Source organism: Ailuropoda melanoleuca, chromosome 1, assembly GCF_002007445.2.
Source record: "Ailuropoda melanoleuca isolate Jingjing chromosome 1, ASM200744v2, whole genome shotgun sequence".
Taxonomy (NCBI): domain Eukaryota; kingdom Metazoa; phylum Chordata; class Mammalia; order Carnivora; family Ursidae; genus Ailuropoda; species Ailuropoda melanoleuca.
In genome coordinates, this window is record NC_048218.1 from 61,708,101 (window position 1) to 61,721,439 (window position 13,339).

General features: G+C 47.8%; 1 protein-coding gene across 1 annotated transcript in view; it reads left to right on the plus strand.

Annotated features, from left to right (window-relative positions):
- Positions 1-6,985: 6,985 nt before the first annotated feature.
- Positions 6,986-13,339, plus strand: part of ARHGAP31 (Rho GTPase activating protein 31) — a 99,105-nt gene continuing 92,751 nt past the window's right edge. The window contains 1 exon segment of the mRNA XM_034658957.1: positions 6,986-7,116. Within this exon segment, the coding sequence (XP_034514848.1) occupies positions 7,017-7,116 (100 nt within the window). The 5' untranslated portion in view covers positions 6,986-7,016.

Consider the following 13,339-nt stretch of genomic DNA (forward strand, 5'->3'; position numbering starts at 1 on the left):
CTCATCTAATTTCTAGTCCTAACCTCTTCACTCCTACCCAGTCCTGCATTTTACACAAAGGGCATTTCCTCCTGAAAGCTCTGATAGTGTCACCGCCTGGACCCCAAGACCTAACCTTTACTGCCTACCTGCTTGTACTCACTGACCTTTGTTCCACATTTTTTCTTAAGCTCTTCTTTCCAGCTTATCTCTTAACTCAGGCAAAAGACCCAATGGGCATAACATCCTGTGATGGAAACCGAAACTACTCCTCCAGCAATAAAGACTGCTCGGACAAAGAGCTCCTGCTGGCCCAGACTACCCAGACCAGTGTGAATTTCACCCCGACTCACACTTGCCCAGATGGACCAAGGGACTGACAGTTACCTTTACCTCACTGTAATAGTAAAATCCCCACCCCGGGAGGAGAACAAGTGTCATTGACATGACATACGATGTACGTAAAGGCATGGTTCCGTCAGGTGCATGCGCCACCTTATGCCCCCCTCCATAAGATGACAAGGCTCCCCTATCTAAATATTCACCCTAACCCTAAATAAAAAGAACCCATTCACCCTTGCTGGGGAGTCATGGCTTTGGAAGTTATTCCCCATGATCTCCTCATTTCCTGCAAATAAAGTTTCCTTTGTGCAACAACTCTCCTGGTGTAGTTTCTTTTCTTCTTTTTTTTAGAGAGAGAGAGAGAGAGAGTGCATGCACGCACGCAAGCAAGGTGGGGGAAAGGGCAGAGGGGGTGGGAGAGGGAGAAAGAATCTTAAGCAGGCTCCACACCTAGCGTGGAGCCAACTAGAGGCAATCCCGTGACCCTGAGATCATGACCTGAGCTGAAATTCAGAGTCAGATGTTTAACCGACTGAGCCACACAGGCGCCCCTGACATAGTTTCTATCTGCAACTCACCAGAGAGTGAACTCACATTAGTTTGGTTACAATAGGGCCCTTGACATATAGAGAAGCTTGGTCTTTCTACAAAAACTAAATTGTTACCCTCACCAGCCCCCAATTTTTTAAAAGATTTTATTTATCTATTTATTTATTGAGAGAGAGAGAGAGAAAGTGTTTGCACTATCAGGGAGAGGGGCAGAGGGACAGAGAGGATTCCAAGCAGACTCCTCACTGACCACGGAGCCCGATGCTGGGCTTGATCTCACAACCCCGAGATCATGACTTGGGTGGAAACCAAGAGTCGGATGCTCAACTGACTGAGCCACCCAGGTGCCCCACCAGCCTCCAATTTTATAAACTTAGGGTCATCTTAGACTACTCTCTCCTACATTTACTCTTTTAAATAAAAGTCTGAGGTTCTTAATTAGTAGGTAGGGGTACCGATCAATGCAATTGTTTTTATTTAAATTCAATTAGCCAACTTATAGTACATCATTAGTTTCAGATGTAGTGTTCAATGATTCATCAGTTGCATTTAACACCCAGTGCTCAACATCACATGCCCTCCTTAACGCCCATCACCCCCTCCACCGATCAATGTAATTTTATTATAAAAAGTTAGTAAGACTTTATTTTTTATAATTGAATCATTTTCTTCTTCACTATGCCCTCACTTTCTGCCCTTTCTATCCCGAAATGCCTCGTTGATGGTGAAGCCACTGAATTGCATTCTCAGCTGGAGAACTATGGCTGCAAAGCAGGGTTTCCCCATGCTTTTTTCTCCACCTGAGTAATGCAGTTTTGGGATTCTAGAAACTGAAAGGGAACTAAAAGAGACAATGCTTCAGAAAGAGAGAGAGAATATCATGTGTAATAATAGCTATGTCTGCTCTTCCACTTTAGAGCTAGGAGTAGGACCATGTAAGGGCCTCCTCCTCTGTTCATCTCACTGCAACGGCTTGCTCTTGGAAGGCTACTTAGAAGCAAGACTGACTTTCCCGGCCATAGAGGTGGTGGAGCAAAGGGGAGAATGTACTGCTAGCCTATCCCTGCTTCTAGGATTGAGAGACTGATTCTGGTTCCTGTCCCTTCTCTCCCGTCAGGTGGACCTCTCTTCCACTCTGTTCTGTTTGATTCAAGAGCGGTAATGTGGACCTCCTCCAACTCTATTAGCGATGCTTATTCTACCTTATTTGAATTACCTAGAGGCCACAATCTGCAGCACATCCTAGATCTGGGAACTCATGGCACAGAGAAATGCAGTAATGGAACTTGGGATATATAACCTTCTAGAATTCGTTTTGCTCTGGCCATCCTCATCCCCTGCTAGCTTCAGACCCTCAGGGCACTGGCATCTGGGCCCAGGGTGGGCACAAGACCTGTCTCATAGAAGAGCCTCACCCAACATATCAGTCTGCTGGAGCCCCTGTAACAGAAAACCACAGACTGGGGGGCTGAAATAACAGACGTTTATTTTCTCACAGTTTTGGAGGCTGGAAGTCCAAGACTTAGTGTCACAGGTTCAGTTTCTCCTGAGGCTTCTCTCCTTGCCTTGTAGATGGCCACCCTCTCACGGTGTCCTCACACGGTCTTTTCTCTGCGTCTTCACCTCCCCTTCTAGCAAGGACTCTAGTTGGGTTGGATTAGGACCTACTCTAACAGCCTCATTTAACTTAATCACCTCTTTAAGGCCTTATCTCCAAATACAGTCAGATTCTGAAGTACTGGAGGTTAGGGCTTCATTAATATGAATCTGGCAGGCGAGGCACAATTCAGCTCAAAACACCCAAAAAGCAGTGACAAGACCAGCATTTTTAAGCTAGGAAAAGGGAAGAGGGAAGGAGAAAGTGTACCAGCAGGAGGATAAGCTGACATTCTCTAACCAGAACAGAGAATTCAGAACACTCTAGAACTGCTGATTGCCAGGGCGCCTTGGAGGCTCAGTCGCTTAAGCATCACCACACTCTTGACGTCTGCTCAGGTCTGGATCTCAGGGTCCTGGGGTTGAGCCCTGGGTCCTCATCGGACTCAGCAGGAAGTAGGCTTGAGGATTTCTCTCCCTGTCCCTATGTCCCTCCCCCTACCCGTGTGTGTGCACTCTCTCTCTCTCTCAAATAAATAAATCATTTAAAAAAAATAAATAGAATTGCTGGTTGCCGATTCTAGGTTTTTGGCCAAGTAAAAAGCTACCTCACACGTGACACTAAAATCTCCCAATACCCACTCTGTCTTCTGTACCCAATTTGTTTATGGAGGAGAAAATCACTACCATCATCAGTGAGTGAAGGGAGCAGATGGCGCACTTCAATGGGCATCCGTCTGAGCAGCAGATAAACTAAATCAAGGCAACAGCAGAACTCTATGGCTCTATGGTGGAAGCGCCATGTGAGGGAAGTACTTTCTGTCCTATGAAAATCTGCTGGTGGGATCATTTATATGGCCACCAAACAGCTCAATTCATCTTCCTGTGAGCCGTCCTATGCAATCTCCAGATAATCTTACTTTCTAGGAAATCCCAAACCCAACGGATAAACCCTCTGAAACCCAAATCCTATTTTCTTCAGCAGACCCCGTAAAAGGTACATGTCTCAGGGTAAGCAAGGATAAAGAAAAATGAGAAGAGGAAGAGATAAGCAGAGGAAGGAAAGAGAAAGAAAAATAGAGTGTGCAGAGCAAGGGCTAGATTCAAGCTTGGCATCTATCACAGGGCACACTCGGCAATGAAAGGGGACAGGGACAAATGGGGAGGGGGACAGTTTTCCAGTTTCCTGAGTCTTGCTGTCACAATGTGGCTTCATTATCTGGCTTGATAAATTGTGAATTCTCCCAACCATAAGGTGTAGATAATTGAGAGTTATCAAATAAAGACAAAGAACCACCATGAACATATATCAAATGTTTATTCAATCAACCCAGGCATAACGGACACCTTGCCCAGTGCTCAGTATTATCTCAACCCTGAATGCTAAACAACTTGAACCCAACTTCACATGACTTATCATGAAGCAGGGACCAAAAGGTCTCAGGCTGTTCTAGGATGAAACATCTAGGATTGTAGCACCCCCCTGGGGAATCCTCAGTAAAGCACAGAAGAATCTTAGGGCTGTGTCCAGGTCACCAGCTTTCCTGGTTCACCTAGGCAGCTCTGTTTTGTGATAACCTACACTTCTGTGTTTGTTGGTGACTAAGGGGATCTGATACACAGCTAATGCTATACTGTGAAGTATATGAGAATTATTTATAAATTACTGGTGGACTTCATTGTGAGAAAGATTATATTTAACAAAATTATGTAATTAAAAATTAGTTGGTATTTTAATAAGGGCTATTGCTTAGTTAATATTATGGTATCAATATAAATTTCCTAATTTTGACACTTGTGCTCTGATTATAGCAGATATTAATATTTGGGAAGGGGGAGTGAAGGGTAAATGGGAATTCTTTAACTATTATTTGCAAATTTTTTATAAGCTGAAATTACTTCAAAATGAAAAGTTAAAAGAATGTTTTCAAAGATTTAAAGAGGTAATTCAAAAACTTGACAATTTATCCGTATGTGTTCTGGGAGCCTGACCCAGGAAAAAAGCACCCCTTTGGCCTCTCTCCTTTGCTGCCAAAGTGATGAAATCCACTGTAGGGTAGATGAAATGACAAGTATGAAAGTCCTCACTAAAGTAAACTCCTAAACGAATGTTAATAGTAATAATTATCAACTCATATGGAAATGATTCTCTATAAATAAAGGGAGGAACAAACCATTACACTGAATACCCTACCAGATATTCTCAAACACTTAGAAATTGCTGTCCTGGCACTAGAAAACAGGAGTCATGGACTGGTTTTGAACAAAGCAGACATATAACAACAATATTTCAGGAAGGTTCAGCAAGCCTTTAGTACACAAGATGGATGATGTGGGCAGAGACAGGACTCAGCAAATCCCACTATGAGTTATTCTAATAACTGAGGAGTGAACAATCCTTACTGAATGGGCGTGAAAAGAAGAAACCCAGAGGAGAAGCATTTTGAAGGACTCATCGGTCCAGGCAGAACTAGCCTGGAGGTGGGGGAGCAAAGAAATGAGTCAGTGGTTACTTGAAAATGTCTAGCCAAGACTGCCGCAATGCTAGTGTCACTGAGAGACGGATGGAAAATGGAAGGAAGGAGACCCCATACACAGAGCTTGGGCTGGGAACTCAAGTGGCTCCATAAGCCAGGCAGGTGCAAAGGGGGGGAAGACAGGCAGTGGGAGCTGCAAACCTGAGAGGGGTCTGTCACAGCTGGGCATCAGCTGTCCATGCCATGCAGTATTGCCATTTCCGTGTTACCAGATCTCCTATTTTTGCAAGAGAAGTTAGAAATTCCGATCTTTTAAGTGAAATCTCTTAACCCTTTAAAGTTGGCAATTAATTTAAAAAAATTTTAAAGCATTTTGTGTGCCAAACCAAACACATCTGTGGGCCAGATTTGGAAGGCAGGCTGTCTCTTGTGACCTCTGGCAAAGACAGAAGGTTAAGGGTCAAAGTTCACTGTCACTGTGCTACATGGGGAATTAAGTGACGGTAAAGGGATTCAGTAACTAAAATACTACACTTAAAGTTTCTGTCAGCAATCTGAGCTGTATGCACGTCCCTACCCTTCAAGTCTATATATGGATCTGAATTTATACAGGAAGTTTAATCTAATCTTCAAATGGTTAAATCACAAGAATTTGAGCTCTTACTGTGTGCTGAGTACACAGAAGTCAAGGAATTTCAGATCTAACTGGAGAAGAAAAAAACACGTCCTCCTGAAAACTTGAGACAAATTATGAAACAGCCTGGGAGACTCCTTTCTCCACATTATGCTAGAATACCAGTCACCTTAAATCCTGGATGCCCCGCAAATCACTTCCATTTGGCAAACTGCAATAATGTGTGTGTGTGTGTATGTGTGTGTGCGCGCATGAATCTGTAACCAGAAATCTGCTTTCCCGGGCAGTGGTTACAGGGCGGCAGTCCCCAGTCTTCCCTCAGCGCAGGAGGGGAGCTAACAGGATTCGGGGTACCTGGGCGCTGGAGAGGAGGATGGGAGTGGCTGGCGGAAAACCGCTCGCCGTCGGGTTTCTCCGCTGGAATCCCTGCCTTTGTCTCTGTCACTACTTCAAGTGTGTAGGAGAAGGCAGGCACCAAAATAGAAAGTGTCAAAGAGACGGTGACAACGAGCATTAAAACAAGGCAGGACTTTTTTCCAGTTCCACCTAGCACCCTCGGTCCCGAGGCCGGCGCGCCTCCTCCGGCCCTCCTCCGAGGCCGTGGTGGGGCAGGAAGCGGGCGGCTGGGGCTGCGGGTCCTCCTGGGAGCGCGGCGGTTTCCTCCCGAGCTGCCCAGTTATCTCCAGAGCCGCCGACCAGCTCTCCGAAGAGCGCGTCCTCCCCTCCCACCCCGTGCTCCTCAACCCACCCACCTACTTCCTCCGGCCCCATACACACGCAGCACGGAGCTGCCAAAAATTTCCACCCTCCGCCCCCCTCCCTAGCTAACTTCCTTCCAGCGTTTCCTGAGCTGGATGATCCTAGGATTTGTAAGACAGGAAAAAAAGGAAGGCGTGAGGGCGGGCGAGAGAGACAGGATGCTTGTTTTTCGCGTTCCCAAAGCCATCTGAAGGCAAGACAGCGGGCGCAGGGCAGAGGAGCCACGCAGCCCCCGGGCTGTCTCCTCGCCCCCCGGCTGCCGCCCGCTTCGCGCGCTCCCGTCCTCTCCGGGGCATCTGCAGAGGCGGAAAGGAGAGCTCGCCCTCCCTCCGAAGCGGAGGAAAACACCCGAAGACACCGCGGCAGCCCGTGAAAGTCCCTGGGACTCCAAGTGAGGAAGTGACCCTCCCGCCGGCCGGCCAGCGGCCGCCAGCTCCGCCCGGCCTCCGGCCCCGGGGCCCTGGAGGAGCGCGCCGGGGACTGCAGGCTCCGCGGCCGCGCAGGGCTCAGCGGCCCCGCCGGGTCCATGCGCGCTGCCCCGGGCCGCACTTCCTCCGCGCGCCCATGCGGCCCCCCAGAGCCGCGCCGCCGCCGCTGATCTGACCCGGGAGACCATCCTAGGCGCGGTGCCAAGCACAGGGGAGGGGGAGACGGAGGGGCAACCTCTTTGGGACTAACTCATGAAGAACAAGGGTGCCAAGCAGAAGCTGAAACGAAAGGGAGCCGCCAGTGCCTTTGGCTGTGACCTGACCGAGTATCTGGAGAGCTCAGGACAGGATGGTAAAGTGCCTTCGCGTCTCCCCCCCCCCTTTTCTTTTTGTTTGAGGGCGGGATGGACTCTTCTGGGGTGTGTTAGATTCAATTCACAACTTAATGTAGTCTAGGCCTGTGGCGCAGTGTGCTTTTTTTTTCTTTTTAAAGAACATGTATGATTTCTAAGGTGCACAGCACAGCCACCCCGACGTGCAGACGTTGTGGCAGTCCTTCCGTTGGGCACACACCAGCCGTTAATGGGCGGTGCTGCTTCAAGTTTAACCGGTACCTCTGCGGGCTGGGGGTGGGAGCTCCAGAGGTCCCGATCGATCGCAAATTTTGGATGTGGGAGGGGAGGGTTGCTGGCTACACTTGTGGGATGGTGATCAGTGGGCTTCTCCTGGTACATGATTATGACCGCCTTGGGTGTCCTGCCTGGGCTCTCCAATTTCATCTGCTCACATCTTTTTTTATTAATGTGCTGGAAGGCAGGGGGTGCGGTGGATCCTGGCTGGGGGAGTGGTTGCACAAACATTTTCTGAATTTCTGAACTGATGCCAGATATATAGTACCTCCCTCCCTTCCCTTCCCAACCTCCCAGACCCTTTACCTCCTCTTGGCTTTCAGATTAGCGTTTGGTGTGTCAGACAAGAAGAGTGTTGCAAAAAGGTCAGAGGGCCTAGATTTTAAAATAGTTGAGGGTATATAAAAGAAAAAGAGAGCCAGCGTCTCCGCTTTCAAGGTCAGATTGGATTTTTTTTAAAAGGGGGATCCTGCAGAGTAGAGACAATTTAAACATTTGTTGGGGGAGAGGGAAAGAAAACAATCTGGATTACAGTAACAGCATTTGAAGTTAGATGTTTTTAATCATAGAAAAGTTGGGGATATTGAGCAGAAAATGACTCCTTTTGTAAGGTTGACTGGTCTTGCGGATACCCTGACAAAAAGGCCTTGTCTTCAGAACTTAAGTGAGAGAGAAAATAGTCCACTCTATAGGCCTTGTATTTACACATAGATAGCTATAACAAAGGAGGAAACTGGAGGACTGTTTCACTGTGCAGAATAATTCTGCCTCCAGGAAAATCATCTCAAAAACGATTTGATTAGCTCCTATCAAATGTGCATCTCAAAAACAGTACAGTAATTTTGTTTCAATTCCGTTTTTTTAAAGACTCAGCACCACCTCGTAATTTGCAGTGGTGTGATATTCCTGCGGTTTTCTAGACCTCAGTGTCTGGTGTGTCATTAGGACAAATGGCTTAGTATCTTGGAGTTTGGGGGACCACAGGTTTCAAAACTGCCTCTTTTGAAACCAAGGTATAACAGTCAACTCATTTCATCCTCTCCAATAATCTTGGAGAGGGCAATTTGAAATAAAATTGGACTGAACTTTTTTGAAGGCGCTAGAAAGAAGTCCGAGGGTGCGTCTTCACCACTACCCTCAGAAGTTCAGGCGGGAATGTTTCCCTCCACCTGTTTTTATGAGGAACTTCAGGTTTAAGTCCAGGTTCACTACAAATGCTCCTGGGGTGTCCCCCTCTGCTATCTGGGTGTTATTCTGGGCCCCCCGTCAAGCATGAGAGTTGCATGGGGGTGCTCGCTGGTCCCGCCCCATTCTTACAATGTCGTAAATCATAGGATGAGCCAGGAATCGCAGCATTCTGTGAAGACATCTCAAAGGCAGCCTTTGGCAGCTCTTCTTTCACCTGCTTTATATTTTGGGCTTCCATACGGGTTTCATTTGGGCGGGGGAAGGAAGGGGGCTACCGCTTAGAGGAAAAAAAATGAAAGCCAGTACCCGTGTGCCCAGCCTTTGGGGAAGTGGGCAGGGAAGGCACGTAAGCCCAGACAAGTAAATTGATCTGCCTAAGGTCATACAGTAAATCACAGAGGGTGCAGGGGACCTGGCGTACCAGGCTCTTCTCCCCTCCCTAGCTTTCTCATCTAGGTCAATATTCTCCTCTAATGATTTTTTTTTCCCCCTAAATTGAAAGCAGACAGTCCTGTCACAGGATCAGCAAACTTTCAAGTCTGACATACCTGAATACAGTTTAGCTTTGAAACAGAAGGAAACTGACCCACTTAATGATCTAGACACCATTCTTGTGCCACATGAGAATTAGGCGTGCATGATAAACAGCTTATATAAATGAAAGTGATCAGGATTTCTTTTTTGCCACATCTAAAACTAGTCATGTAGTTGACTCTTATTTTTCCTGCAGTGTAGCATCAGTGAGCAAAATGCTAATGGCTTTTTCCTCAAACAATGTGTTTTCCCCACGGACTTTCTGAAACATGTATTGGTTAATAGACAAGGCCTGGACTCTGCCCCCAGGGAGGAAAAGCTGACCTGGGCACTGCCCCTTTGCCCACTACCCTGGAAGTTCAACCCAGAATCCTGAGGGTGACAAGTCAGCATGGTGAAGAAATCAGAAGGCTGGGGAGGGCCTCACAAGACGAACATGATGATTACTGGATTCTGGAGTCAAGGGTGAGGTGATGATCCTGCGTAGAGACAGAGAAAAATGGATTCGGCAGAAGAGGAGGACAGAGATGTAGGGATGCCAAGAGAGCCCTTGTGCTTGGCCAGGGAGGAAAAGCCCCAAGCTGGGGTGGAGGGCAAAGCTGGTGACAATTTGCTGTGCTCAGGCCATCTGAGAATGGGGAAGCTACACCCCTGAGGCCAAGCATGAAGGATGAATGCCATCCACTTCAGTCATTTGCTCCAGCCAGCCTTGCTACCTTCAGCTGGATAAATCTGCCAGGCCAGGGTATGTGGGTGACAAATAGGTGTCCAGCTCAGAGCAGAAGCTGCTCAGGGCCAAGTGTCATCCTTAATCTATAGGAAGCTGATGAAAACCAGAAGCCCTCTCTCATAGGAATGAATGTGTGGGCACACACACATACACACACACACAAATCGTGTATACAGTTTCTGTGGGGATCCACACAGATGCCAAGTTCAGACTCTGCTGTTGATTCATCCCAGCTGCACACAGGCCTGATGTGAAGGGTCAGTTCCTCCCTTTTGCTTCTCTGACCACTTTCCTCCCCCCTGGTAAGAACACTCAAGAATGGCACAGAGTTGTTCGTGGCCAACTTGGCCAGCACGATGACCGCCACCCCACCCTCAGCTCTCCATTGGGAATCAGATAGCTTTATCTTCCTGTCTGGAGTAGAGGGAGAAGAGCATCCCTTCCTCAGTGGTATGCTGAAAATAGTCCAGTTTTGGGTGTCTTCTTTTTGACCACTGAATGCAAGGCCATTGCTTGCATCTATGTGACGAAAACCCCATCACTTTGTCACCGGTGGTTGGAAGGCTGTGGGTGAAGCCCTGTTTCTCAGCCCAGTGCCCTGGGTCTTCCCACACAGCTTGAAAGTGCTGGGGCCAGGAGACAAGAGACCAGTAAGAGAACGCTATCGAAAAGCTGTCTTCTGCCTCCCTTTGTGTCATCTGTCTCCGCTATGAAGGCTGAGGACTTTCTCACCGTTCAGAGCAAATCTGTCATTTTATTTGATCCCTGGGAAAAGGTGATATTGTCTGACCCAGTGGTTTCCCATGATGGCAGCCCATGAGAATCACCTGAGGAGCTTAAAAAAAAAAAAAAAAGGTGATGCAAGGTGTTGCTCAGGTCCCATCTCAGAACAATTAAATCAGAATTTCTTGGTGCCCAGGCAGGCATGGGTATGTTTTTAAGAGCTTGCTAGATGGTTCGGATATGCAGGCAGAGCAGGGAACTGCTGCTGGCAGTGTATTTTACAGACTGTTTTCTCCCTGGATGAGGAAACTGGACTATTCAGAATGTATCCTCTGAATGTTTGATAAGGACCGTGAGCCTTTTTATGACTGAAGATTCTTTTCTAGTTCTTATCAGATTAAAACGGAAGAAAAATTTATATATATAGAATTTCTGAGGCTAAATCATTCTCTCAGTTTGTTTACTGGTTTATTTATTAAGTAGGGATTACGGCACAGTGCAGATACTGTGGAGAGAAAGAAACGTGCACCCCAGACTCGAGGAATAAGGGATGTGAACAAACTTTCAGAAACCAGTGGCTCAATGAAGCTTTGAAATTAGCTGTCATATAACTAGGAGAACGTGTAAAAGCTACTATCTACAATCAAATAGATAAGATACCCAGACCTAAATGGGAGCAAAGGCTTTCTGTTCGAGGCAGGATTTAACACTGCCTGGAGAACCGCGGCAGGTCCTCTCTTTGGCTTAGCATTTTCCTCCCCAGCATCTTGCCAGGACACCCTTATCACACCCTCCCTACCTCATTCTTCATTCTTGAGGTCTAATTTGCTCCTGGAAAACTTCCCTGACCTCCCAAGTCAGGTGCCTCTGCTGGGGACTCCCATTAGGAGTTCTGGAAGCTTACTGCCTGGCACCGAATCCCAGCTTTGCCTGTTCCTGACCCTGGTGTAAGTTACTGACCTGCCTGGGCCTCAGTTTCCTCATTTGTGAAATGGTGATAAGAGGACTGATATGAAGATAAATGAGTTCATACAGACAAAGCACTTGGCAGAGGACATGTGTATGGAAAGCTATGAATGTAGCTATTATTACCCTCAAACCCTGGACTTGCCCTAGTATAACCACATACCGTCCATTACTGAATGAGCGAAGGCTCCAGGGAAATGGGTAATCAGTTATGAAGAGGGATGGCAAGCAGATTGGTTGCCTCATTGAATGAAGAGGCCATTTCATACAGGGATTTCCCAGAGCCACCGGGGAGTAGACCATCAGTGCGTAGGGGTGGAAGAGCAAAATGCCAGTCTGAGTTGAAAGGGCCCTCTGAGTCGGAAAGCTCTGAGAAGGATACCCAGCCACTCCTGAAACCAAAGGGAACTGAAAGAGAAATCAGGTCTTGGAAGTAGTGTGGGGACAGAACAGCAACCTCACAGGCTTGAGTTTCGAGGGGCATCCCCATATTTGGGTCCCAGAATTGAAGAGGCAGAACCCAAAGAGGAGAATTAAGGCCTTAAACCTGAAACAAACTGACTGATAACATAAAGTCTGACTGTCACTTACTCTGTAGGGTCTGGACATGGCGAACAACCCACTCAGAGAATAGAAACAGCTACTTCCATCTACCCACACCCCTCCCTCCTGCCACTCTCCAGACCCATGCCAACAGCCCCTTGACCACAGGCACGGCCTCACCCTTCCACTTCCCCTACCCACCCCCAGCGGCAGCCACTCAGATGCCTTCCAGCCTCAGGAGGCTCAGGCGTTGGCCCTGCTGAGGAAGCCCACTCTCCTGTCACCGCAGACATTCCCTGGAGCCCAGTGAACCATCTGCCATGGAGTTGGAGGGAGCTGGAGGCCTGGCCTTGTGCTGGGGCAGAGGGAAACATGATGAAAGTGGGAACGCATTTTCCCCGGACAATGCTGTGAATGGGGGGTAAGCTCCCCAGTTTGGAGCTGTAGTTTTTGCTGCATCCTCTTTTACCCCACCCCCACTCCATCAGGCATCTATAGACTAGCTGGAAAACTTTTCTGTGGGAGGGGGGAGGAGGGGAGAACGCATCCTGAATTCCAGAAGCTGATTGACCTAGGCTGTTCTGAAACACTTGCTGGGGACTGTTTGCTTCTGGGAATCACCTCACCGGAGAGTTTCCTGGGATTTTGTGGCAGCGTGTGTGGCTGTGGGTGGGAGAAGCAGGTGGCCTGAAAGAGCCGGGACTTCGTCTGAGGATAAGAATTGTGCCCCCCCACCCACTCTTTTTCCATTAGATATTGTAACTAAATATTTTTGGAACAAAGTAGTGACAGACCCTTCTAATTGGGGCGACCTGGTGCTCATTTCCTCTACCACAGACTGATCAAGCTGAGCTGTCCACCCCCACTGGCCTCTGGGTTTTGGAACTCCACTGTCCCTTCTGTGGTTCCTTCACACCGGTTTTGAGGCCCAGGAACATGGAGCTACTTGTTTTCTTATTGTTTTGTTTTTCACTCATGACTTGCCTTGAATTCAAGCCAAAGTAGCTTTTTCCCACTTATCCCCACCTTTCAAATGACTTTTCTTTTTGCTTATGGGTGCATGTCCCAACCCAATTTTCTGAGCTATTTCTATGCCCCAGTACAAATGCCACGCTTGAGTTTAATCGGTCTTGATGCTCCTCCCTCAAAGGGCCAGCTTCAGGTCTTTACTGAGGTGGGGCCACAGCCTCCCAAAACTTCAGGAGTCTAGAGCCTGTCCCTCTAACCCTCCCCCCAGGATGCAGTTTTAGGTAAGGCTTAAA